Source organism: Tursiops truncatus, chromosome 17 (genome assembly GCF_011762595.2).
Source record: "Tursiops truncatus isolate mTurTru1 chromosome 17, mTurTru1.mat.Y, whole genome shotgun sequence".
Lineage (NCBI taxonomy): Eukaryota > Metazoa > Chordata > Mammalia > Artiodactyla > Delphinidae > Tursiops > Tursiops truncatus.
In genome coordinates, this window is record NC_047050.1 from 70,110,115 (window position 1) to 70,132,732 (window position 22,618).

General features: G+C 50.1%; 2 protein-coding genes across 3 annotated transcripts in view; one reads left to right on the forward strand and one right to left on the reverse strand.

Annotated features, from left to right (window-relative positions):
- Positions 1-22,618, forward strand: part of TG (thyroglobulin) — a 242,494-nt gene that overhangs the window by 136,999 nt on the left and 82,877 nt on the right. Inside the window, exons 40-41 of the mRNA XM_019931980.3 lie at positions 354-513; positions 8,954-9,156. Of these exons, the coding sequence (XP_019787539.2) occupies positions 354-513; positions 8,954-9,156 (363 nt within the window). The remainder of the gene's footprint in view (positions 1-353; positions 514-8,953; positions 9,157-22,618) is intronic.
- Positions 14,617-22,618, reverse strand: part of SLA (Src like adaptor) — a 33,899-nt gene continuing 25,897 nt past the window's right edge. For both annotated transcript variants that reach the window (XM_033842702.2, XM_019931982.3), the window contains exons 6-8: positions 21,626-21,757; positions 17,625-17,757; positions 14,617-16,711 (exon numbers count right to left, since the gene is read on the reverse strand). In XM_033842702.2, the coding sequence (XP_033698593.1) occupies positions 16,498-16,711; positions 17,625-17,757; positions 21,626-21,757 (479 nt within the window). In that variant the 3' untranslated portion in view covers positions 14,617-16,497. The remainder of the gene's footprint in view (positions 16,712-17,624; positions 17,758-21,625; positions 21,758-22,618) is intronic.

A 22,618-nucleotide genomic window follows, 5' to 3' on the forward strand; every position in this document is an offset into this window, starting at 1 on the left:
GGTCATCTTCTCCTCCCTGTGTCTCCGCAGGCCTCCCCTCTGTGTGCATCTGTGTCTAAATTTCTTCTCTGTATGAGGACGCCAGTCCTATTGGATTAGGGCCATCTCGTTACAGGACTTGTCTCCAAACACAGTCACAGTCTGAGGCAGCCAGGGTTAGGGCTTCAAGATGTGAATTTGGGGGGCACACAATTCAGCCCCTAACTGAGACTGAATATGCCTACAGGGCAGAGGTGAAGGAAGAGTCGTGCGTCGCCTCACAGTTGGGCACCTGCATGGGGAAGGTACCCTCACCAAGCTCTGGGGGGTGAGGGTGGCCGCCTGGAGCTCCCGCATTTCTCCAATCCCTACAGGCCCCCAACGTGTCTGTGCTGGTGTTCCTCCACAACGCCGCAGAGGGCGGGGCCAGCGGGGGCCAGCCGGCCGTGGATGGCTCCTTCTTGGCTGCTGTTGGCAACCTCATCGTGGTCACTGCCAGCTACCGAGTGGGCGTCTTTGGCTTCCTGAGTTCCGGTGAGTTGCTGGCGTTGGTGGGGACCGCTGACCTCCTGAGCCGGGTGTGTTCTTTGTGTGCGTTTAGTCCTTTCTTCCCCAAGCCCCATTCTTCCCAGCCCGCAGCCCTCCTCCAGCCCGCTGAGCAGGGAGTGGTATGACCAGTGCGTTCACGAGACCCTCCAGCCATGCTGATGCCCATAGATGAGAGTCACAGTTACTACTGATTACACTTATCATGTGTCTGAAGCTGTTCCAAGTACGTTTTATCTTGTGATGTATCTGTGTGTGCGCGTGTGTGTACCGAGACCCCAGAGGGCTAGACCCTGGCTCAAGCTCACGTGGTCAGGAAGGAGCAGAGCCAGGATTCATCACCAGGGTCGACCTGCCCTGGAGACTCTAAGGCATGGATTAGAGCTCTTGGGCCCTCAGAAAGCCATTTACTGGAGTGAGGGCTGCATAGACAATGATTTCTGATTCCCCTCGAATTCCAGATCGCTTTTGAACATCCGGCCTGTCCCCTTTCCAGTCACAGATGCCTTTATCACTCTGGTTATGCCCTCCACCTTCCCCACCAGTCCACAGGGCAGAATTGAGGCTTGGACCAATCCCAGCATCATCCACCCATGTCTCTTCCTCCATCTCCCCACCCCCCCACCCCAACCCCCAGTGGTAGGGCAGTTGTTTGACAGGCAGACGTGGCAGAGGGCAGACACGCTGGTCTGGGAATCTGAAGAGCCAAGGGTTGTCTGTGTGACCTTGGATAAAACCCTTCCTTTCTCCAAGTCTCAGTTTTCTCCTCTGTAAAATGGGAATAATTTTACCCAACTTCCAAAGTCACTGTGAGGCTCCAGTGATATGCTACATGTAAAGGGACTTTAGAGGCTGTGATGGGCTTTAGGAGTCCTCAGGGACAGGCACCTAACAGCATCTCTGTTCTCCGGGGATCTCATTTAAGACCTGGAATGTCTTGCCTGCTGAGTATGGCTGGGTGGGTGGGAGGTAGCCTGGTGGGAATGACGGACTCCTCTAGAATGTGGCCGAGTGGAGCAGGCATCCTGCGTGAGCAGAAGCCAGGCAGTGCTGGGGAATGAGGGCTGGGTGGACCACGTGGCAGGAGGCCTTGAGTGTCATAAAGAAGATTCTTCGTCTGCACAACAAACATGAAACAGGCAACAAGTTAAGGCAACATGTGACCAGGTGCCAATGAGGGGAATGTGGACGATGACCAGATTCCAGACTTTCCTTCAGGGGTGCAGGGAAAGCTGCTGGAGCACTGAATGCCCTGCCCAGGTTTTCTTTCCTCTTTTCAAACACACGACTGACAATCTGTTAAATCAGGAGCTCCTTTCTCTAAAGAGATGGTGAAACTCAGAACCTAGCCTGTGGGACCCGCTCAGGTGGAGCATTTCACAGACATGGCTGACTCTGGCTCAGAGTGTTTCCAGACACAAGAGAGCGAATTTCCATATGCCATCCCTCCATGAGGGGGCGGGGATTATGATTTCATGGGCTGTGATCTTATGGAGAATTCTGTGGGCTTCCTGGAAGGGAAACTCATTTCTGCTGCCGGCGAGGCAGAGTCTGGGGTCGGAACTCTTCCAGAACACCCACACCTTCTCACTCCTGACTTGCAACACTGCCTGTTCCTTGTGCTTAAAGCAAAGCTGTCAGCAAGAGAGAAGGAGAGTTACCCTCACCCAGCACCCATCTCTACCAGACATCTTTTCTGGGTGACGTCATTTCAGTCTCCAGGCACCTTTGCGAGGTCAGCCCTGTGCGGTCATGTCATAGAGGAAACGACGAGGCTCAGAGAGGTTAAGGGACTTTATGCCCCGCAGCCGTGAGTTAAATTTAATGTCACACTGGGCGTTGAATCCCGTGGATGAAGCACTAAGAAGAAATGGTAGCTTGCTCCCTCGATGTTTTCGGTTTTATTGTTGTTGTTGTTGTTTTCGCAACTTTCACAATCTCTTTTAATTCAGGACAGTTTTAAAATATCTTTAACATATAACTTGAGTGTTCAAGGAAATAGGGAAAGGAGAAAAATGTTAACTTAGTTGTTTCACAAATATAATCTCTTTTAAAACTGAAAAAAACCCCAGCTATCTAAAGTTGACATGTCTGGAAAAGTTATGTGTGCCACTCCCTCTCCCCCACAAAGAAAAGAAAACTCCTCAAAGAGAATTGCTTCCCCTTAAAGTTGCACATTTAAAACTGGGGTTCCAGGAGTTTCCATGGTGTTTGCCTTCCTGTTTACGTGTGTTGTCTGTGTAAGGGTCCTCTCAAGAATTTGTGGTGTTTGTTCTGTTTCTTAAGCTGGGTGGTGGGTTAACATGTTTGCTTTTTTCTCATGCTTTATATATAGTGCTTATATAACATATATGATATATGATTCATGTAAGGGTAAGCTATTTTTTAAAAAGTGGGGATATATATATACGTATAACTGATTCACTTTGCTGTACAGCAGAAACTAATGTGATACCGTAAAGCAACTATACTCCAATAAAAATTAATTAAAAAAATAAATGTAGGAGACAGGGGATACAGAGGAAGAAGGAAGAAAGAACAATACTTAGCAGTTAATGTTAAAGATTGAGAATAGGTATCATTTTAAAAAATAGTTTACTCTCCCTTGGTGTTTAGAAATGCCCTACAGATTCCTCATTCTTCTGTGTACAGAGAGGATCAGTGTTTTTGGGGGGTTTTTTTTGTTTGTTTGTTTGTTTTTTTGCGGTATGCGGGTCTCTCACTGCTGTGGCCTCTCCCGTGTGGAGCACAGGCTCCGGACGCGCAGGCTCAGCAGCCATGGCTCACGGGCCCAGCCGTTCCGCGGCATGTGGGATCTTCCCGGACCGGGGCACGAACCCGCGTCCCCTGCATCGGCAGGTGGACTCTCAACCACTGCACCACCAGGGAAGCCCAGGATCAGTGTTTTAATTCATTTAGGCTCAGGCAGCTTTTCTTTGCTTTATTCTGGAGACCTCCTGGTACTTCCCACATTCCAGAGCTTTAGCATCTCTTACCTGGAGCTCCTTGCAGTTCAGCCCCTAGGGGAGCCATCAGTCAATCAAGAAACTGAGACCCAGAGAGTGGCCGCCAGGGCCGGTGGGTGGAGGGGCAGCAGCTCTAGGACACACACACAGGCTCCTGGCTGCAGACGACCACCTCCCGCCAGACACTGGGCGTCCCACGGCAAGGTTCCAGGCGGAGAAGGTGCGCACTCACAGCAGAGGGAGAAAAGAGCAGGTGTGCGATTCAGCTAAGCCCCCAATAAACTTCCAACACAAATACATCATCCCTTTCCCATGAAAAAAAATATATAGGGAATTCCCTGGCGGTCCAGTGGTTAGGACTCGGCGCTTACACTGCCGAGGGCGCAGGTTCAGTCCCTGGTCAGGGAACTAAGATCTCACAAGATGAGTGGCGCAGCCGGAAAAAAAAAGAAAAAAAGAAAAGAAAAAAATACATATATGTAATGGATTTCATTATCTAGATGATCTTAAGTTTACAGAATAATTTGAGCATAAATTACAGAGTTCCCATATGCTGCGTCCTCCCCTGCCTCAGTTTCCCCTGTTAAGGTCCCGCATTGGTGCCACACACTTGTTACACTCCATGAGCCCATAGTGGTATGTTAGTATTGACTAAAGTCCATACTCTACAGCAGGGCTCACTCTTTGTGTTGTACATTCTGTGGGTTTTGACAAACATCATGACGCGTGTCCACCAATCATACAGAATAGTTTCACCGCCCGCCCTGAGACTTGCCTGAGCTCCACCGACTCATCCCTCCTCCTTTCCATTTTAAATAGTTGGAAACTGTGGTTCAGGACAGGTCTGGAAAGAGCTGGGCGACTTCAAGTGCCAGCCCCAGACTGGTGTCCTGCACAGTGTACAGGATTCGCACCCGAGAAGAGCAAGTCCAGGGGCAGCTCCTCGCTCCATGGGGCTCAGGGGCTCTGGGGGGGTCCCTCGGTCCCTCCCTCAGCGTCCCATCCCATCCCAGGCTGCCCGTCTCTCAGGAGATCAAGCATGTGAAGGCAAACACCGGGAACCTTGCTGGTACCTTGCAGGGGCTCCCGGGGGCTAATGCCCCTTTCCTTTCCCTGGCAGGGCCTCTCCAAGCCAGGGCTCTGCTGCAGCCATGTCCCGGCCCTGCATCTGGCCACCAGCAACTGCAGCCCCTGGCATTTACTGAGTTAGGCCAAGCTGCTGCTTCATGTACATCGTTCTCATGTGATAAATGTGTGCAGCATCTGCTGTTGTAGCCCAGAGTGAAGATAACCCCCCAAGAGCTCCAGACTCCAGAGGCACATTAAGAAAGGGATGGGAGGAAGCTGAGAACAGCAGCTCACGCCAGGCCTGCGCCGACCAGACAAACTCGTGTTCTCTGCGAGAAACCCAGCAGTACTTAAAAGGAGCACGATTCCTGATGAAGAGCAATTGGGAAGGAAGTGAGGGGGTTGGTGATGGGCCAGGGAGGCCCTCTCCCAGCCTGGACCCTGCCGGTGGGACAGACCCCAGGGCCGTGGGGCACAGTGATTATCCTTCTCTCTCTGGTAAAGCAATGCAGCAAGGGCAACCCAGGCCAGTGGCGTGCAGGATCAGAGGAGCGGGTCGGCCATGGCTCGCGGGCGCCCTGCAGGGTGTGGGAGCAGAGGAAGTGGGCTTTGGCCAGGGAGACAGACCGAAGGCCAGACACGTAACACACCCATCACCCCGTCATCCCTGGGGCGCTTGGAGCCTCCCCTCTGAGGGGGTCTGCTCACCATCCTAACCAGAAAAACAGGCACAGAGTCCTGCCCCCGTCACAGATGTAATTTTTGCTACTAAAGACAAGGCAGACCATGCAAAGGGCACCTGTGAGATAATGCTGGGACCTAAACCTGTTTCATTTTATTTAAGAAAAACCAAACAAATTCCAGAGTGCTTTATGCCAGGCATTGCACTGTTCTGTTCCTTTTACGGATATTAACAAATTCAATCATCATAACAACCTATTGAGGTTGGAACTATTATTATTCCATTTTACAGACGGGGAAAGTCAAGTCACATTAAGTAACTTGTCCAGGGCCCCGCACAGCTAGTAGGTGTTGGGACCTGTGCCCAGCTCGTCTGGCTCCATAACCTGCCTGCTAAGCCCGCACACCGTGATGCCTTCTGTTGATGGCCATCAACAAGAGCTGGGGGGAACCCACTGTGAGCCCAGCTAAGGAGCTTTAGAGGGACAGATGAAGAAATCAGATGAGCTAGCAGGAGCCGGTTAGACAGTGAGGGAACAGTCGAATGTTTGCTGGTGTGTTCTGACCAGAGAGGTGGGAGCATGGAGCTGGGGGGGCCCATCAGGGCGGCGTGAGGCAGATGGGGAGGAGCGCCATCACGCTGTCCGGACACCTTCCTCTCACACCGTCTCCCTCCTGGACTGTACACGCCTGGCCAGCAGAGAGCAGCCCTGTCCAGTTTCACATCCCCAGCAGCACTGAACGCTATGTGTTTGTGGCGGGGCTGAGCCAGGTGAGACGGAGTCCCAGAGGATAAAGAGAATGGAGCTCAACCAAGGCCAGACTGCAGGGCAATGAACACAGGTGATGAGCAGACGCCAATGGCTGGACAAGGGCAGGTGTTAGAAAGTGAAGGGACCCGGACTGTTCAGATGGGCTGAAGTCAATCTTAGAGGAGCTGAAAAGCCAGGAAGGAGTTAGACTTGATGCGGCAGGAATGAGGGAGTTATGAAGGCTTCTGAGCAGAGAAAGTTCCATAAATAGAGTACTTAAATTTTTTAATGAAAATAACACAGTGCCTTGCACACCATAGATTTTTTGGACAAACGTTTGTTGAATTGGATTGAATGTTAGGACAAAGAGCTCCGAGTGTGCATTGGATTTAAGTGCCAACTTGATCTCGAATTTGCTTCTTGCACCTCAACAGTCTCTTTCCCTCTCAAGTCTCAGGTTCCACCAGGGGAGGAAAGGGTTGAATTAGACCATCTCAGAGCAGCTAGGTGGCTGCTTCGTGTGCACGTCCCAGAGGGCGTCTGCTTCGAGGGCCAGGATCTCGTCTATCTTGCTCTCTGCACTACCCAGCACAGCACCTGGCATGAGGTGAAGCCCAGTTCGGACTTGCCTCCTGAATGCACCCTCATCTCTGACATCCTAGGGGTCTGTAGACCCCAGACTGTCAGCATCGTAAGTGGGAAGCTGGTACATGGGGAGTGAGAGTCAGGGACAGTGGCGTCCCTCCCTGTTGTCACTAGAAATGCAGGCCGTGGACGTCACTTCCCAGACTGGGTCCTGCTCAGCTGGTGCCCGGCTTTCCTGCCCTCCCTCAGACCTTGGAAACAAAAGCACTCATCCTAACCAATGGAATGTTCATGTAATCCAGAAAAGTCCACAGAGAGGATGGTACCAATGGCTTCACTAAACCCAGAACATGAAATGCATTTGAAGAAATTCTGAGTGTCTCCCCAGCTGGAAGAGTAATTCGTACCATTATGTCCACTGAGCTGGTGTTCTCGTCAGCTTTGTGAACACCAGTTTGGGGAATCGGATGCAAGGTCTTTCTGTTTTTCTATTTGGGAATATGGGTTCTTTCTGATAGTTTTTCACTTGACGTTGAATCGTGTTCATAATAACTGTAGTCATTTCATTTACCTAACATTTCATAAGGACCTACTCTGTGCTTCTGGTTTTCATGGGGGGTAGAGTCTAGCAGGGAAGCCAGTGGTGACAAATACTTTGAAAGGGGCCCCTCACTTCCCCTGAGGGCTGCCTATGAGCTGATGGTATAGCTAAGACTTGGAGGATGACTGGGCCAGAGGAGGGAGTTAGAGAAGGTCAGTGGGAGAGGGCACAGCTCTGGGTGGAGGAAATCACATGTGCAAGCACAGGCATGGGGGAGGGTGGGGCTGGTGTGTTTGAGCCTCTGAGGGGAAGCCTGGCTGGTTGCAGCACAGGACAGTGGGGAGACAAAGGGAGATGTGGCCTGAGAGATGGATGGCCCGGTCCCGGGGGGCTTTGAATGTGATAGAAGAACTGAAATGGTGTCCTAAGGACCATGGGATGAGAGGGGAGATTTTACATAGGATGGGGCAGGGTGTGTGTGTGTGTGTGTCAGAGAGAGAGATAATCAAGATTCTAAGTTTAGAAGACCACTCTGCATGCGCCATGGAGAATTCACTGTAGGGAGGAATGTGTGGATACAGGAGGCCAAGGAGAAGCGTGGAGGAAAGGGGGTGGCAGTCAGTGGCGGGAGAGCCTGCAGCGGCTGGGGAGGAGGGGGACACGGTCGAAGGAGGAGTCGGGGAGACTCCCGCGAGGCCCTGCAGGAGCAGGTTGGGCGGTGCCACGCTTGAAGGAGAAAGTAAGAAACTCAGCCGAGGCCGCCGGTGGGAGCGCTCAGGAGACTTAGAATCAATTCCCTTTGGGGCTGAATGGACTTGAGGTGCCTGTGAGACAGCCTCTTGGGGGAACTCGAGGGTCCCAGGCCTGGGAGAGTGCCCTGGGCTGCGGACACAGTCCCGAGAGTCGTTGGCACGTAGGCGGTGGCTGGAGCTACGGGTTCTGCTGGGGTTTCCTGGAAAGAAGCCGGAGACGAAGGGCATGAACCTCGGCTCAAACCAGAGCAGGCTTGGTGTTTCAGGGCAGTTAGCAGTGTAGACTAAGAGGAGCCGTTGAATTCAGAGGACCCGGAAGGGCCTGGGCATGGCGTGTCCCAGATGCCAAGGGGAAGAGCATGTGTTGGCTGTATGGTTTCTTTGTATCGGAATCATTCGACTTAAAAAAACATGCTGAGCTTTTGATACATATTTATTGAATTCTATGAATGAAAGAGAGATGGACTGAACTGAGTGCTGCATATGTGGTCATATACATGACTGTAGTCAAAAGGTGTGTGCTTTGGAAACAAGCAACAGGATCAAATGACAATCAACAACAAACAAACAATGTAAGAAACTTGAATCGCAGCTCTGCCGCTGCTGCGAAGGTCATGGAAGGTAGTGGGAAGAGGTGGGGCCGAGCGTCTCAGCCGGGCCTGGCCATCATCGGGGGGCAGGAGACACGGAGAGTCACGGGCAGTGGGGGGAGATGGGGGGCCGGAAATTCAGCTCCTTCTCGTCGGATGCGCCAAGCCTGGGGTCTGAACGTGCAATGCCTCTCATCTGAGAAGCCGCCCTCCTTACGGGCAGTGGGGGGAGATGGGGTGGCCGTGGCCCACAGAGGTGGAGGGACATGTCTGCAGTCTCGTAGCTGAAGCGAGAATCCGGGCTGGATGGGCCTGGTTCCGGAGCCCAGGCTCTTCCCACTGCCCCACTATATTGGGAAACCACAGTCCAGACCTATGCGGGCAGGAGCCCAGGCCCCCCACCGGCACCCTGTGCCTGGCTTACACAACACGAGGATGGTTACATCCCAGGTTGCAGAATCGCAGAGTGCTGAAGGCTTTCCTCTTTCTGAAGGGTCCGGCGAGTTGAGCGGCAACTGGGGGCTGCTGGACCAGGTGGTGGCTCTGACCTGGGTGCAGACCCACATCGGAGCGTTTGGTGGGGACCCTCAGCGCGTGACACTGGCAGCAGACCGTGGCGGAGCCGACGTGGCCAGCGTCCACCTTCTAACCACTAGGGCCACAGACTCCAGACTCTTCCGGAGAGCCATGCTGATGGTGAGTCGCCTGCTCTGCCTTCAGTCTTGCTGAAGGTGGTCCCTCCTTGCCCCAGTTGGCTTCAGTTGCTTGGACTTGCTTTATCCTTTGTTCTGAGTGGGTGTCCTGCCCATGGCCATCTTTCCGTGTTCACGTGAGCCCGGATGCTGCAGGGCTCCCCTGACTGCTGTCCACTCACATCTAAAATGTTAATAATTCTAGACGGGGAAGAGTTTCTATTTCCTGGGAGTGCCTCATTAGGGTTTAATAGCAATTAAAGCAGTGGAGGGCAGCTGGATCTGTCACAGAGCAACAAAGGTTTGGCCAACTTTGTTGCTGACTGGTGAGTGAAGGCAAAGAATAGAACATAACACTCAGGATTCCACTGGATGGTCTGAAGTACCTGCTGAGTGATGATGATGATGATTATGATGATGATGATGGTGATGATGGTGATGATGGTGGTGTTGATGGTGATGATGGTGATGATGGTGATGATGATGATGATGATGGTGTTGATGATGGTGATGTTGGTGATGGTGATGTTGGTGGTGATGATGATGGCATGAGAATGTTGATAGTGATGAAATAATTATGATGGAGGAAACAACCTGTTGACCACAGCATATGCTCTGATGGCTATGGTGTCACTGATGAGCTTCTAATGTTATTGAATGTCCAACTGGTGCCAGGTACTATGCTCCTTTTTGGAAGTGCCATGCTAAATAATACACGACCTAGTTCTCAGGAAGCTTGTAGTTTACTGGAGAAAGAGGTGACAAACATTTAAAGCAGATATTTAAAAGAGCATCTTAGAGCAGCTCAGAGAGACGCTCCCAACCAAACTCAGGGGAAAGAGAGAATGTCCCAGAATGCCTCCTGAGAGAGAGACTGTGCCAGCTGATGTTGAAGGCTGTAACCAGAGTCCTAGCACCAAGGGAAAGTTTGGCTCTTTGCTGCGGTCTGCCCATCATGCAGTGCAGCTGGAGGACCGGGTCTGCGTGGACAGTGGTGTGGAGGCAGAGAGCAGCCAGCCTGCAGTAAACGCCTCGGGTGTTATCCTGAGTGCATGGGAGCCTTCAGCGTCTTTTGTGTGTTTGCTGGTTTGGTTTTCCGTTTTAACCAGTACTAAGTGTACAATTCACTGGCATTGAGTACATTTCAATGTAGTGCAACCATCAGCATGAACTGTCACCAGTACTTGTTCATCATCCTAAACAGAGACTCTGTACCTGTCAAACGCTAACTCCCCATTCTCCTTTCCTCCCAGCCCCTGGCAACTGCTACTCTACTTTCTGTGTCTGTGAATTTGCCCACTCTAATATGAATTTACCTCATGTTAGTGGAATCCTAGAAGATCTGTCCTTTTGTAACTGGCTTACTTCACTTAGCATAGTGTCCTCAAGCTTCGTCCACTTTGTAGCATGCGTCGGAATTTCATTCCTTTTTAGGGCTGAATGATATTCCGTTGTATGTGTACAGCACATTTTGTTTATCCATTCATCTATTGATTGATGTTTGGGTTGCTTCCCCCTTTTGGCTGCTGGAAATAGTGCTACTATGAACACTCTCATGCCATCAGAAGGTTTTAGGCAGGTGGGAAACTTGCTTAGACTCGCCTTCAGGAAGACTTCTAGAGCTCGGCGGAGGATGCGTGTAAGAGGGGCAGTGCTGGAGGAAGAGAAAGCAATGAGGAGACTACTGAGTGACCCAAAGGAAGGTACGAAGGAGAACCACTGAGGCCAGTGCCATGGACCTGCTGGCGATTCTAAGGCCATCAAACCACATCTAGCTCTCTCCAGCCTTCCCAGGATCCAAACCTGTGATCATAAGCAGGGTGGAGAAGTGTCACTGTTTGGGCACAACGGAGGCGGGATCAACATCATTGCTGTCCCTGCCAAGGAGCAGGGCCTCCTGCCACTTCATCTCTCCCCTTCAGCCACGGGAGCCTTCTAGTACTCCTTGAAGGGTCCCTGCACTAGTTCCTGCCTCTTACTGGTAGTTTCCTGTGCGTGGATTCCTTTTCTCCCGTCTTCCTCTTTGCCCTCCCTACTCGTCTTTCAGGGGCTACTTCCAGACTTTCCAGCCTCGAACCAGGCCCTCTTCCTATGGCTGATGCCATCCGTAAATCTCGTACGGCATCTCTCCTGCTTCCCCACCGGTACATAATTGCTTCTACTGCCATGTATGTCTCTCTTACAAGACTGTCATCTCCAGGACAGCCGGGGATGCCTGGCTCTCCACAGAGCCCGGGGCACCCAGCACTGCTGTCTTAGGGTCGATGCTCCGTGATTAACATCCGGGCAGTAAAGGAGCTCATGAGCCTGGGAGGGGGGGGTGTCAAGGGACCCACAGGCTAGTCCACTTCTTGCCTTCCCACCTCTTCCTTGTGTTTCTCGTCCTTTGCATCAGGTTTTCTTCAATCTGTCCCTTCATGCTTGGTGCATCTGAGTGTCAGGAGGCCTGAGCACAAACATCTTTCAGTTCCTGGTATTGAAAGCAGACCTTCCTGACTTTGAGTTGATCCTGAAGGGCTGCGTTGATGCCCCCAGGGCCTGCTCAGAAGCCAGACACTGAGTGGGACCCAGAGGACACCAAAAATACCTTCCAGTGCGCCCAGAAGGCAGAATTTTCCTTTTGAAGGTTCTGGAGGGTTTCGATGTTTAGGGAATTTCAAAAACTAATCTGTTTTAGCAAATGGTAGTGTATTTAAGAATAATCCCTCCATCTGTTTTAGTCATGTGGAGGTAGCCTTTACAACTGCTCCCTGCAGTTTGGGGGGATGCCTGTGAAATTATTTGGGAATGAGAGAATTAAAATACTTCAAGATATTAGCAGTTCTTCAGTGTGCTCTCTACCAACAGATGTTTGGGGGAATGAATGTGAGTTGGTGCTATATTCTTGGATAAAATCTTCAGTCTTTCTACAAATCTTGGGACCAGAACTGTTGAAATTTGGACGAAACAGACTCCTGTGATAATTAATAACTTATATTTATTTGTTTAGCATGTTTGGGACCATAAGTCACTTCGAATATATTACCTCATAGATTCCTCACATTAATTTGCCAGGGACATTTATTTTATTTCTAATCTAGACAAAATAAAGCCAAGGCTCAGAGATGTTTAGTGACCCGCTAAAGAACACACAGTAAAGAAGGAGCTGCGTTAGGGGTTGGAAGCTGAAGCCAAACCCTGTGTTCTTCTACACTGTGAGGCTCCTCCAAGAGCCTGTGACTCATTCGGGGTCTCAATGTGTCAGAGGAAGAGTGCAGGCCTAGGGTCAGAAAAGCCTCAGTTAAGATGCTGGCCTTGGGTGAAACACTTTACCACTGCCTTCTTCATGGATAAAATAGGTGTGATTAATTCTGTCTCCTACGGGCTCACGCAGTCATGATACAAGGTCTGTAAAGTGCCCTGCACACTGTGGGAACTCAAGGAACCCGAGCTCCCCCATGTCCCATGCCAAGCGAAGGCAACTCCAGGCAAAAGCAGATCCCGAGTGTTTCACCTGCCCTGGGGGCCAGCTTGAAAAAGGAAGAGGGGAGCCATATTGCAAGCCTGAATTCTGTGGCGCTGACCCCTTGGCCAGTTTTAAGAGAAGGCAGAGGAGGTCATGTCCTCTGTGCTGTGATTCTCAGGACCCAGAAGAAATTTCCATTGCTTTCCTTTGACACTGCCCCAATTCTGCATTCCTCTGAGTGAACTCCAGGCCTCAGAAACTGGCCTCAAGCTAAGTTTTCCGGTCTCCTTTCCCACATGAGCCCTACAGTCCAGGCTCAGCAGCTCTGCCACCATTCCTAGAAAATGCTGTGCCTTCCTCTAGATCTTTCCAGGCTCTTCTGTGGTCAGCACATCCTGTTTTCCACCTGGACAATCACTCCACCCTTCGGGGCTCAGCAGAATTGGGCCTCTAAGACTTCCTCCAGCTCTAAAACAGAAAGCATCTCACGGCGGGGAAGAGACTTCTACGTAGCGATTTTTAGGAATTCCGACTTGTTTTCCATTTGTTAACTTTTCTAACACATCTTATTCCATTTCTACTGTGACTCGGTGCTTGATTGGGTACGTGATTTATGCTCTTAGTAGCTCTTAGTACGGCCTTAGCACTTAGCTCAGCTCCTGGTTCAAAGAGGGCACCTGAGACCATGCTGAGTCCATTAAACCAGCAGTGGTGGAGAGCAGGGGATGCTGGCTTGGTCCCAGAGCACTGATTTTTCCTGTTTTCATACAGACCTCCCAGTGGGAGCCCTCGCCCCATTGCTTCCCTTAATCAAAACTGGCCTAGCTATTCACAGGCTTTGATGCTTCCATATATATTCTAGAATAAGTTTACGGATTTTTAAAAATATTCCGGATGGGAATTGGATTGTAGTTTCATGTAATTTTTCAAATCATTTCAGAAAAATATCTATGTTTTTAGGATGTTAGTTCTTATATCCATGGATCAGTTTAACCCCATAACCAGGAACATAGTATTTTTGTCTCCTTACGTCTTCTCATAGAGTTTTGAACTTTTCTCCATAAAAGTTTTGCGAAGTTATTTTGAGGCGAGACCCTACATAAATGGTTTCGTGTTTTCTATTTTACTTTCCAGTTGGTAAATACGGGTGTAGTGGAAGAAGTTGGTTCCGCATTTGGCGAGCTTTCTTACCGCCTCTAATACTTTGTCTGTTGTTTCCATTGGATTTTCTGTGGAGTTATCTCATTATCTGCAAATCATGGCGGGTTTATTTCTGTGCGCTTTGGAGCAAATACTCACCTGCTCTAACAAGGAGACCCATCACAAAAGTAGCTTAAATAACAAATGCGTTTCTTTTTTTTCCTCTTTCCCATAATGTTTCCCCAAGTGTGGAGTACAGGTATCTCGTGATCTCTCGGGGGCCGGCTTCCTTCTAGGTGTTTGTCTGTCATCCCAGGGCCTTGCTGTCATCTGCAGGGCTGAGCCTGGGCTGCCAGGGATTGCAGACTGCGGGGAGGGGACGAAGGAGAGGAGAGCCACCCCTGCTGACGTGGGGAAGGAAGGGCACATCTCCCGGCTCTGCCCCGCGGGGACCTCCTCTGGTTTTACTGCAATGACCCCAGCACCCAGGACAGTGTCTGGTATTTAATAGGTGTCCAAAAACATATTTGTAGAAAGAAACTCTTGGAAGAACAAATAGCAGAGGTATCAAAAGTAATTTGCAGGGATGTGTAGGTGAGACAAAATTTTCATAACAATTGCTAAGAAATTGTTCTCTCCCTCGATCCCTGGACATCCACCTTCAAGTTGGATGAGGCACCCTCAAAAGTCATAAAACCCTGGTTTCTTAAGGCTGCACCTCAAGAAGAAACCAAGATACTAACCAATGCGGGTTCGTCTCGTGTTCCCTGGTCTCCTCTCTCTCCAGCTGCAAGTTTATTTGAAAATTCGAAACCCACAGAGCTTCTAGACGAACCACCCACCAGCCTCACCCAGGAAGCTCTCCCCACTTTCCAAGAATTAAATATTCATTAGGTTTATTTTAATCAGGAATACATACATGATTTAGCAAAGCGTAATGCTTCCCACTTAGAAATCCCTCCGCCTATTCCCCAAATGTTCCAACCACGTGAATCACAACAGAAAACAATACAGAAGACGCTGTATACACAGGTGTTCACCAGGTCACCCTGCCTTATGGCGGAAGCCGAGGTCCCCAGAGCTACATTCATTTCCCATACATTGGCTGGCTCTATAGAAACAGCCTTTGGGGAATGTTGAGGAAACCACAAGTGTCTTCTTGGATAAACACACTGGAATCTGATGATACAGAAAATCATGTAAGCGCGTGTGCACACACCACCAGCGCAGTGATCTCAGATGGACAGAATGCATATATACTGGACAGACAAACCTTTCCTGTTGGCAGTGCCCCTCCTCCCCCTGAATCCCTTTGCAACTGGGAAAATGCGTCACGGCGACATCTGCAGCCCCCTTCCTAACAGGATCTGGAGATAAAGGCTTCTTCTGCTCTAGAACTTTGCTATGTTTTCTCTTTCGTCTCTTAGAATTATGTTTGACAGAATTAAGCCACTCCAATTCCCATCTTTTCTAGAGCTGAGCATTTTTATTCCTGTGGCTGCCAGACTCGTTTTAGAATAAGATACTGGATGCGTTATTCCTTTAGAACTTATCAGTTTCCTTTTTTCAAAAAATCCAACCATTCTCACTTACCCAGTCCAACCAACCGTTCCACTGTTTAAAGATCCAGCTGAAACATGAGCTCCTGGGTCACCCTCACCTGACCCCACTCCCACCCAAAGCTGTGAGCTGATTTCTGCTTCTACAGCCCCCAATATTTGTTTATACACTTTTCTCCCTGTCTACACTGCTGGGGCCCCTCCCGCTCTCCCTCTCTCTCTCTCTCTCTCTCTCTCTCTCTCTCTCTCTCTCTCTCTCTCTATATATATATATATATATATATATATATACACACACACACACACACACATACATATACATATTTTTGACCTGACACCTTACACAGAACTTAACACAGTGCCGCTTCTGGCAGTCACTGTCATGAATGAGTAATTGATGCATTAATATAGACAAGAATCTCAGCACCCCAGGGAAGCTCTTCCTGTGCTGTGAGCTGTGGTCGGTGACCTCATGAAATCTTGCGCAGTGCCAGGCCTGCCCTCGCGCTTTCACTGTCAGCAGCCGCCCCCCTCCCCCATTACTCGTGGTCTCAGCAGAAGTAGGGAGGCCATCTGACTTCTGCACACGTAGCTTTGGAACGAGAAGCCCAAAGGGATCTCCCCATTCAGGGCTCGTAAGGAAGGTTAGCATTTAGTGTCACTGAACTCCCTTAAAAAGAGAGGAGGCATATCCCAGAGGTCTCTTTACAGATTGGTTACAAAAGTTCAATGCAGGAGATCAATTTGCAAACCCAGACTTTCTGCCAGGCCACAGTTTCTGGCTCATCTTCTTCTCAGGCTTATCTCATTCAGAGGTTTTCTTCAGGGACCTCAGAGTGAGTCCACCTGGGCGGTGTGTTGGAGAGTGGTCCTTGGTTGGGCACGTTCCTGTGAGAGAGCATCTTTGTCTTTCCCACAAATGTGGCGTGCACATGCACACACGCAGGGCTCTTCTGAACCCTCGCCTGAAGATGCCAGGAGTCCACATTTTGCAATGTGCCTGATCAAATGCCAGAGAGGGGCTCCCTTTGTCATGACGCAGATAGAGAAGATGAGAGTTCAATTCTCCATGTGGCTTCTCTTGGCTTCTGGAAGATGTGGGGTTCCCCAGGGACCAGGAAACCGTGCCTTTCTGCAAGATCCCAGGTGACAGTTTGAACCTCTGTTACTTTGTGCAAACACCATGGTGTCTGTTCTCGGGCTAGTCTTCAAAGTACGGCGTTGACGAGAAGAAAGAGCTCTTTCTTTTGCTTCCACTGTACATCAAAGAGACGCTTTTCTTCTTTCGATCGAAGGAGGTGCTGTCATCCCCGGTCAGGGACAGGTAGGAGGCGATGCTTTCCCGAAGGCCGTAGCTGAAAAGGGACTCATCCACACTGAGTGGGTTCTCAGCCCCCTCCGGGTCATCTTGCCGTCTGCGAGTGGGCAGAAAGTGGACAGAGAAAGGGGCAAAAGAGAGGGACATAGTGGGATGGAGGACAAAAGAATGAGAAAAGGTAGAAAAACAAATGAAGAGCCTGGTTAATATATATCTAACATTCTAATTCTGCTTCTTGCATTTGCGGCTGTGTAATCTTGGAGAAATCACTCAACCTCTCTGAACTGCCATTTCCTTGGATGGCTAAAACTTCCAACTATAAATTTTAATGAATATTCTTCATGATATTTACAAGGAGGAGCTGTTTTATTCATTTCCCAGGCAATTCTGATGACTGATTTTCTTTGAATTTGCCAATGGGATGTCTGGATCGGTGTTTAATTAATACGATAACCCCAACTACAGATAATTCCAACTACAGATACCCCTAAAAATGCAATAGCTGACAATCAAATAGAACAAATAAGGGAAGATTTTTTTTTCCCTTAAAAAAATGAAGTTGCCTTAGGATTTTGCTTGTATGTTTACCTTCAAGATTAAGTTTACAGTAATATTAAATTTGTACAAGATTGATTTGTGTGTTATTCTCTAATTGTTAGGATACTAACAATTAGAAAAAAGCAAGATGGTATCGTTCAGCTAGAAAATATTCAGCTAACACCAAAGGAGGGCTCAATAAATGTTTGCACAACTGCGGGGACTGAGGCCATGGCGGGGAGTTGCTAGGGCCATGCCACCCGGGGCATGAGGCCTGAGGCTGGGTCTGCCTCCCAGGGGACAGTGGGATTCCTGGGGTCTGCATCTGCTCAGAGCGAGGGTTTAGCAGGGCCAGCGGTAACTGGCCATGGTGTTCATGTGCCAGGCTCACGTGCTGGTTTGGGGCTTGCACGTTCGTTCATGGAGGACACACACACACACACACACACACTCACACACATGCAGACACACACCTGGACGCCCTCTTCCAGTCGAAGGTCTTCTGGCGCAAGGTGACAGGTGCGTCGGGGGCCCTCACTGCTGGGGCAGCCGTGGTCTGAGTGAGGCAGGGCGTGGTCAGCACACAGCAGAGGCCGTCGGCCACCTCTGAGGAGGGAAGCAGAGAACCAGTCAGCGACTGTGGGATGCCCCGGCCAGTGTGAGGTGCGGGGCCCTGGATATTCACAAGGGGGAATGGAGGCTGAGATCTGAGAGGGGCTGAGAGTCACGTGCCCACCTGTTGAAGAAATATTAACGTGTCCTGGGTACACACCGTGCTTGGCTTGACACAAGTAAAGAGAAGGGTTTAGGATCCAGAATCCACCAAACTTGGGTTTGAGTTTCAGCTCCGCCCAGATAGTGAATCACCTTGACCCTCTCTGAACCTGTTTCCTCAATTGTTGGATGAGGGGACTGTGCTACCAAGAGAGAACAGCTGGCAGAGCACTCGCGTGAGGGCCCAGACTCAGTGGTTTCACAGCAAGGTGCAGGGCCATCCGCTTCAGGTGAGCCTCCTGTGTGCGCGGCGGTGGGGGAGATGTGTGCAATGTGTGTTCCCCCACAGCACACAGAAGGGGCTCAGTACAGCATGGGTGGGGCTAATGCATCTTCAGGAAGAAAGGGAGGTAAAGGAAACAAGGAAAGAAGACAGAAAGGAAGGGGGAGAGAGAGGGAGGGGGAGGGAGGGAGGAAGGAAGGAAGGAAGGAAGGGAGGAGGGAAGGGAGGGGGGAAGATGGAGAGAGAAGGAGGGAGTGAGGTAGAGAGAGGGAGGGAGGGGAAGAAGCAAAGACAGAACAAAAAGGATAAAAGATACAGAAATAGGAGGAGAAAAAAGATAAAAGGCAAATGGAGAAAATGGACGAAGAAAAAAGGAAGAAACATCTCTCTTCTCTACCCTAGATACAAAGAGGATGAAAATTAAATAAATCCTTTCCTCTTATCCCTCTGCTAGTAGGACATAGCTGAGTTTCCATGGTCCCCCATCTTTCCAGGAGCTTTAAGGTAGAGCCTCCGTCTCTTCGAAGCCTTCCCGTAGCCCACGACATCATGAGAAAGACTCGAGCCTGCTGGGCTCAGGTGTTCTTACAGACAGAGGAGATTCTGTGTGGCCCTATTGAGGCCGAAGAGCGCAGTGGGTCTCACGTCCTGGGGGAGATGAGGTGGCCAAGGATGTGAGCTGCCACTGGCCTCTCAGGACAACGCCACCCCAGCCCCGAGCACATAAATCACCAGGGTTTAGGAAGCTCATCGCCCCTAAGGCAGGCTCCACCTCCCAGCTTATTGATGCAGCTCTTGGGGTGTCCTTGCCGAAGAACAAAAGGTAATGGTAGCTGAAGAAGCAAGCCCAGGCTGGCAGAGGGTGGCCGTCAGCAACGCTGCGTCTCCATGTGATCTTCCCGTGAACTCAGCTGTCCGCCCACACGGGCTCACACTGAGGAATGTGAGATTGGACCCTGAGGTTACAGGGAGCTTAACTGGATGTGGATCTGCAATAATTACCTGTCACAGGTTGGAAATTGAAACGCCCTCCCAGATTAGGAGGCAAAGGAGACTGAGTCAGACACAAAGACAAAAGAAACCAGCTGCAGGAGATAGCACAGGCGGGGGAGCCTCCTTCCTTAGCAAGGTTAACACTTAGGCTGAGAAATACATTCTGGCAAAGAAGAAGAGGACGAACGCTTCTGAGCACGTAGGCTGAGCCCGGTGCTGGGCGAGCGTGGCATGTGCCAGCTCAGGGAACCCCGAGCTACTCTGGGCCATCAGTACTGTTACATCCATTTGGGGAATGAAGAAAACAAGGCCCCTGGGGTCAGGATCACAGCCAGTTCACAGGCATTATTTTTTTTGGTCCTAACAATAATCCTGTGAGGCATTTTAATCCCCATTTTATAGATGCAGAAACTGAGGCTCTGAGATATTAAATAATTTTCCCAAGAGCACAGGATAATAAATATAAGTAACTCATAAAACAAAATTGTCTGTTCACGTCGCTTAGCGAACATCTTCTCTGATTCTGCGCCTTTAGGAAGAACCTGGTGGGACGTAAATTGGCCACATTATTCCCACCTTGAGGTCCTGAAGGCACCGGAAGCCTTTCAGGCCTCCATCCAGACCCTTTTCAGTCATTCGCAGAGGTGACTGCTGACTGCGATCCCTGTGCTGATGCGATGGCCAGGGGTGCATTTTTGGAAGGCGCTGCTTCTGCGCTGGCGTGAGATCCTCGAGCGTCTGCGGCCTGGAAGCCGTGTGGACCTCCTGGTCCATAAAAATCTTTGCTGGGCCAGCATCCTTTTCATGTTTGCTTTTGTCTATGCAAAACTTATGGTCACCACACCTCTCAGAAGATTCTTATTAAAAGCCAAATACCACAACCAAGTTTGACTCATGATCAGTAAAAGCTGACTGTTTCCAGGACTCCCTTCCTCTTTCATTTTTAGCTAAGCTGCTAGGTGTTGGGGTATCATGGGAGTAATATTTGTTATCATTTATTTTGCATCCGCCACGTGCCAGGCTGTGATAAACATGTTACGTTCACCTTCGTGTTCAATAATCATGACAACTACCTGCAGGGGGCGCTGCTCTCATCCACCTTCCATGAATGGGGATCCGGGGCTCTGAGAAGTGAAGGTATTTGCCCACGGTCTCACGGAGCCCATACCGGAGCCTGGGCCTGGGTTTCCATAGCGGCCATTCCTCCTTCCAGACCTGCACTTCTCCCAGGCCAGGTGTGATAACCCAGCCCCGTGGACTCCTCCTTTCACCTTGAAATGCCCTTCAAGATCCCACATCCTAAAGAAGCCAGGGTGTGGGGTCAGACATCCTGAGCCCAGAAGGGGGAAGATGCTTACAAAGGGAAAGCAGCTTCTGTCTTCCTCCCTTTCACAAGGCAGAAGCAGGGAGGAGGGAGCCCTCCTGGCCGGGGAACAGTGGCTCACATAGCAGGAGCCCACGTCTGAGTGGCCGGCGCTCTCGTCAGCACTTTCCGTGCTCTAACTCAGCGGACCTCACAGCATCCGCGCGGTAGGAACAGTCAGCACCTGCCTTATCTGGAGAAATGTGGGCACAAAGGTGGACCGCCAGCCCAAGGTTGCCCAGATCTGGGATATGAACACAAGAAGGTTCCAGAGCCAACTCTTAGAAATGCAGCCACCTTTTTACTATTTCTCCCTTTTCCATAGGATAAAACTCTAACTCCTGACCTGGCATTCAGGCCTTTCCCAATCTAACACGAAGGTCCTCTTCCAACTCTGCACACTGTATCATCGCCTCCATCAAACCCCACTCTGCTTCCGCCATCCTGGAGGATGCGCCCCATCCTGGTCAGCATGAAACATTTGGACTTCTCTCCTGGGCCCAGGGAGGACATATGGATGAACAAAGTATAATCCCTGGTGTCTAAGAGCTTGTTGGGAAACACAGACCAGTACACAGTTAACTAGGTCACTGGGCAGGACGCCCAGAGTTCTAGGGAGAAAAGCACCTGACATGCTAGGAGAGCAGAGAAAACAGACCATTAGTTTTCTGACTCTTAGGGCTTCATCAAGGAAGTGGCTTCCTGTTGGCCTTGAAGGTTGACGAGGATTTTGACATGCAGAAAAGGGGAAATGAGCGGCATTTCAGAGCAAAGCCCCGGAGGCCCAAGCGTACAGTCCACTTAAGGAAGTGCAGACTGTCTGTGGTTGTGAATGTAGGGGCATCCTAATTCGTTGCACTTACAGGTAGAGAGGGGGTGAAGTTGAGGTTGGCTGCATTTTACTTCCTTAGGCAGCCTTCACATTCAGTCTGTTTTAGCCTGAAATTTACAGTCTGAATTAAAAAGAAAAGAGCATATGAAGAAGCCAGGATGGGCAAGAGAGCAAAGTAAACCACCTGGCATGTCTTGGTGACCCGTGTGCAGCCTAGCCTGAGTGCCCGGGGTAGGGGCAGTTAGAAAAGAGGGGCGTCATGTATTGGTCCCAATGGAGTGTTTCTTACCAGAATAGTGGTTCACCAGGTCCTCCAGGCACTGGAAGGTGAGTCTTGGGGAAATGTAATACCAGTTGTTTGGCAGACGGAAGATGCGGTAATGCTTCACCTGCCGGTGTCTAACCGAGAGCGAATAAAAACCTGCAGGAAGTGAAGGACGAGTCAGTGGCATTCCATGTGTCCCCACCCAAGGGCCGCCAGCTAAGGAGCCCACCACCGCTGAGGCAGAGAGACCTTCTCAGCCTTGTGATATGATGGTGGTACCCAGACACATGCTTTTGTGTTTTGAGCAACGGCTGCTCAAACCCTGTCTGCTTGGTTGTAGCTCACTCTTTAGAGACCCCAGGAGCATAGTATTTGAGCAGCCCAGTTGCATTAACCTTGTTGCAATGCTGGTGTTCAAATGCAAGGAATAAGTCTTTGCTTTGTGAGTTACCATTCTGGGGGCTTCCACATCCTTTTGTGGGTCCTTAGACCAAATGAAATGACTAGAGTTGGATTGCATCCTGTACATCCCGGATCTGCGGTCATTCTTGAGTCTTTCCCAAGTTCACACTCCAAGGTATTTGTGCTGTCGTTTTCCTCCATCACACAGTTGAGGGGCCCTTACAGTTATGCCCCCTTTTCCTGGTCCGTTTTGCCTCTGACTTATGCTTGGTGTTCTCAGAAATTTAGGAACTGTGGCAGTTAAGACATTTTTCTGAGTATTCCTAGGCAACATGAAATGTGTTTTGTCTCCTTCAGCACCATGAGAGTAATGACCCAAGATGGGTTAATCAGAGTAGAACTTTGGGTGAGCACCTGCCACTACCTCTCTTAGCCTCGACTTCCCCAAATGGAAAGTGAGAGAATTGAGCTTAGGTCATGTTTAAGAGTCCTTCCTGCTCTGTCTTCTGAGGTTCGAGGAGTGAAAAGGCTGGCGAAGCAGTGAGATGGAGGGGCACTTGTACTTGCTGAGTTTTTGCTGCATGTGCTGGGCTGGGTACTGAGCTATTCCATAGC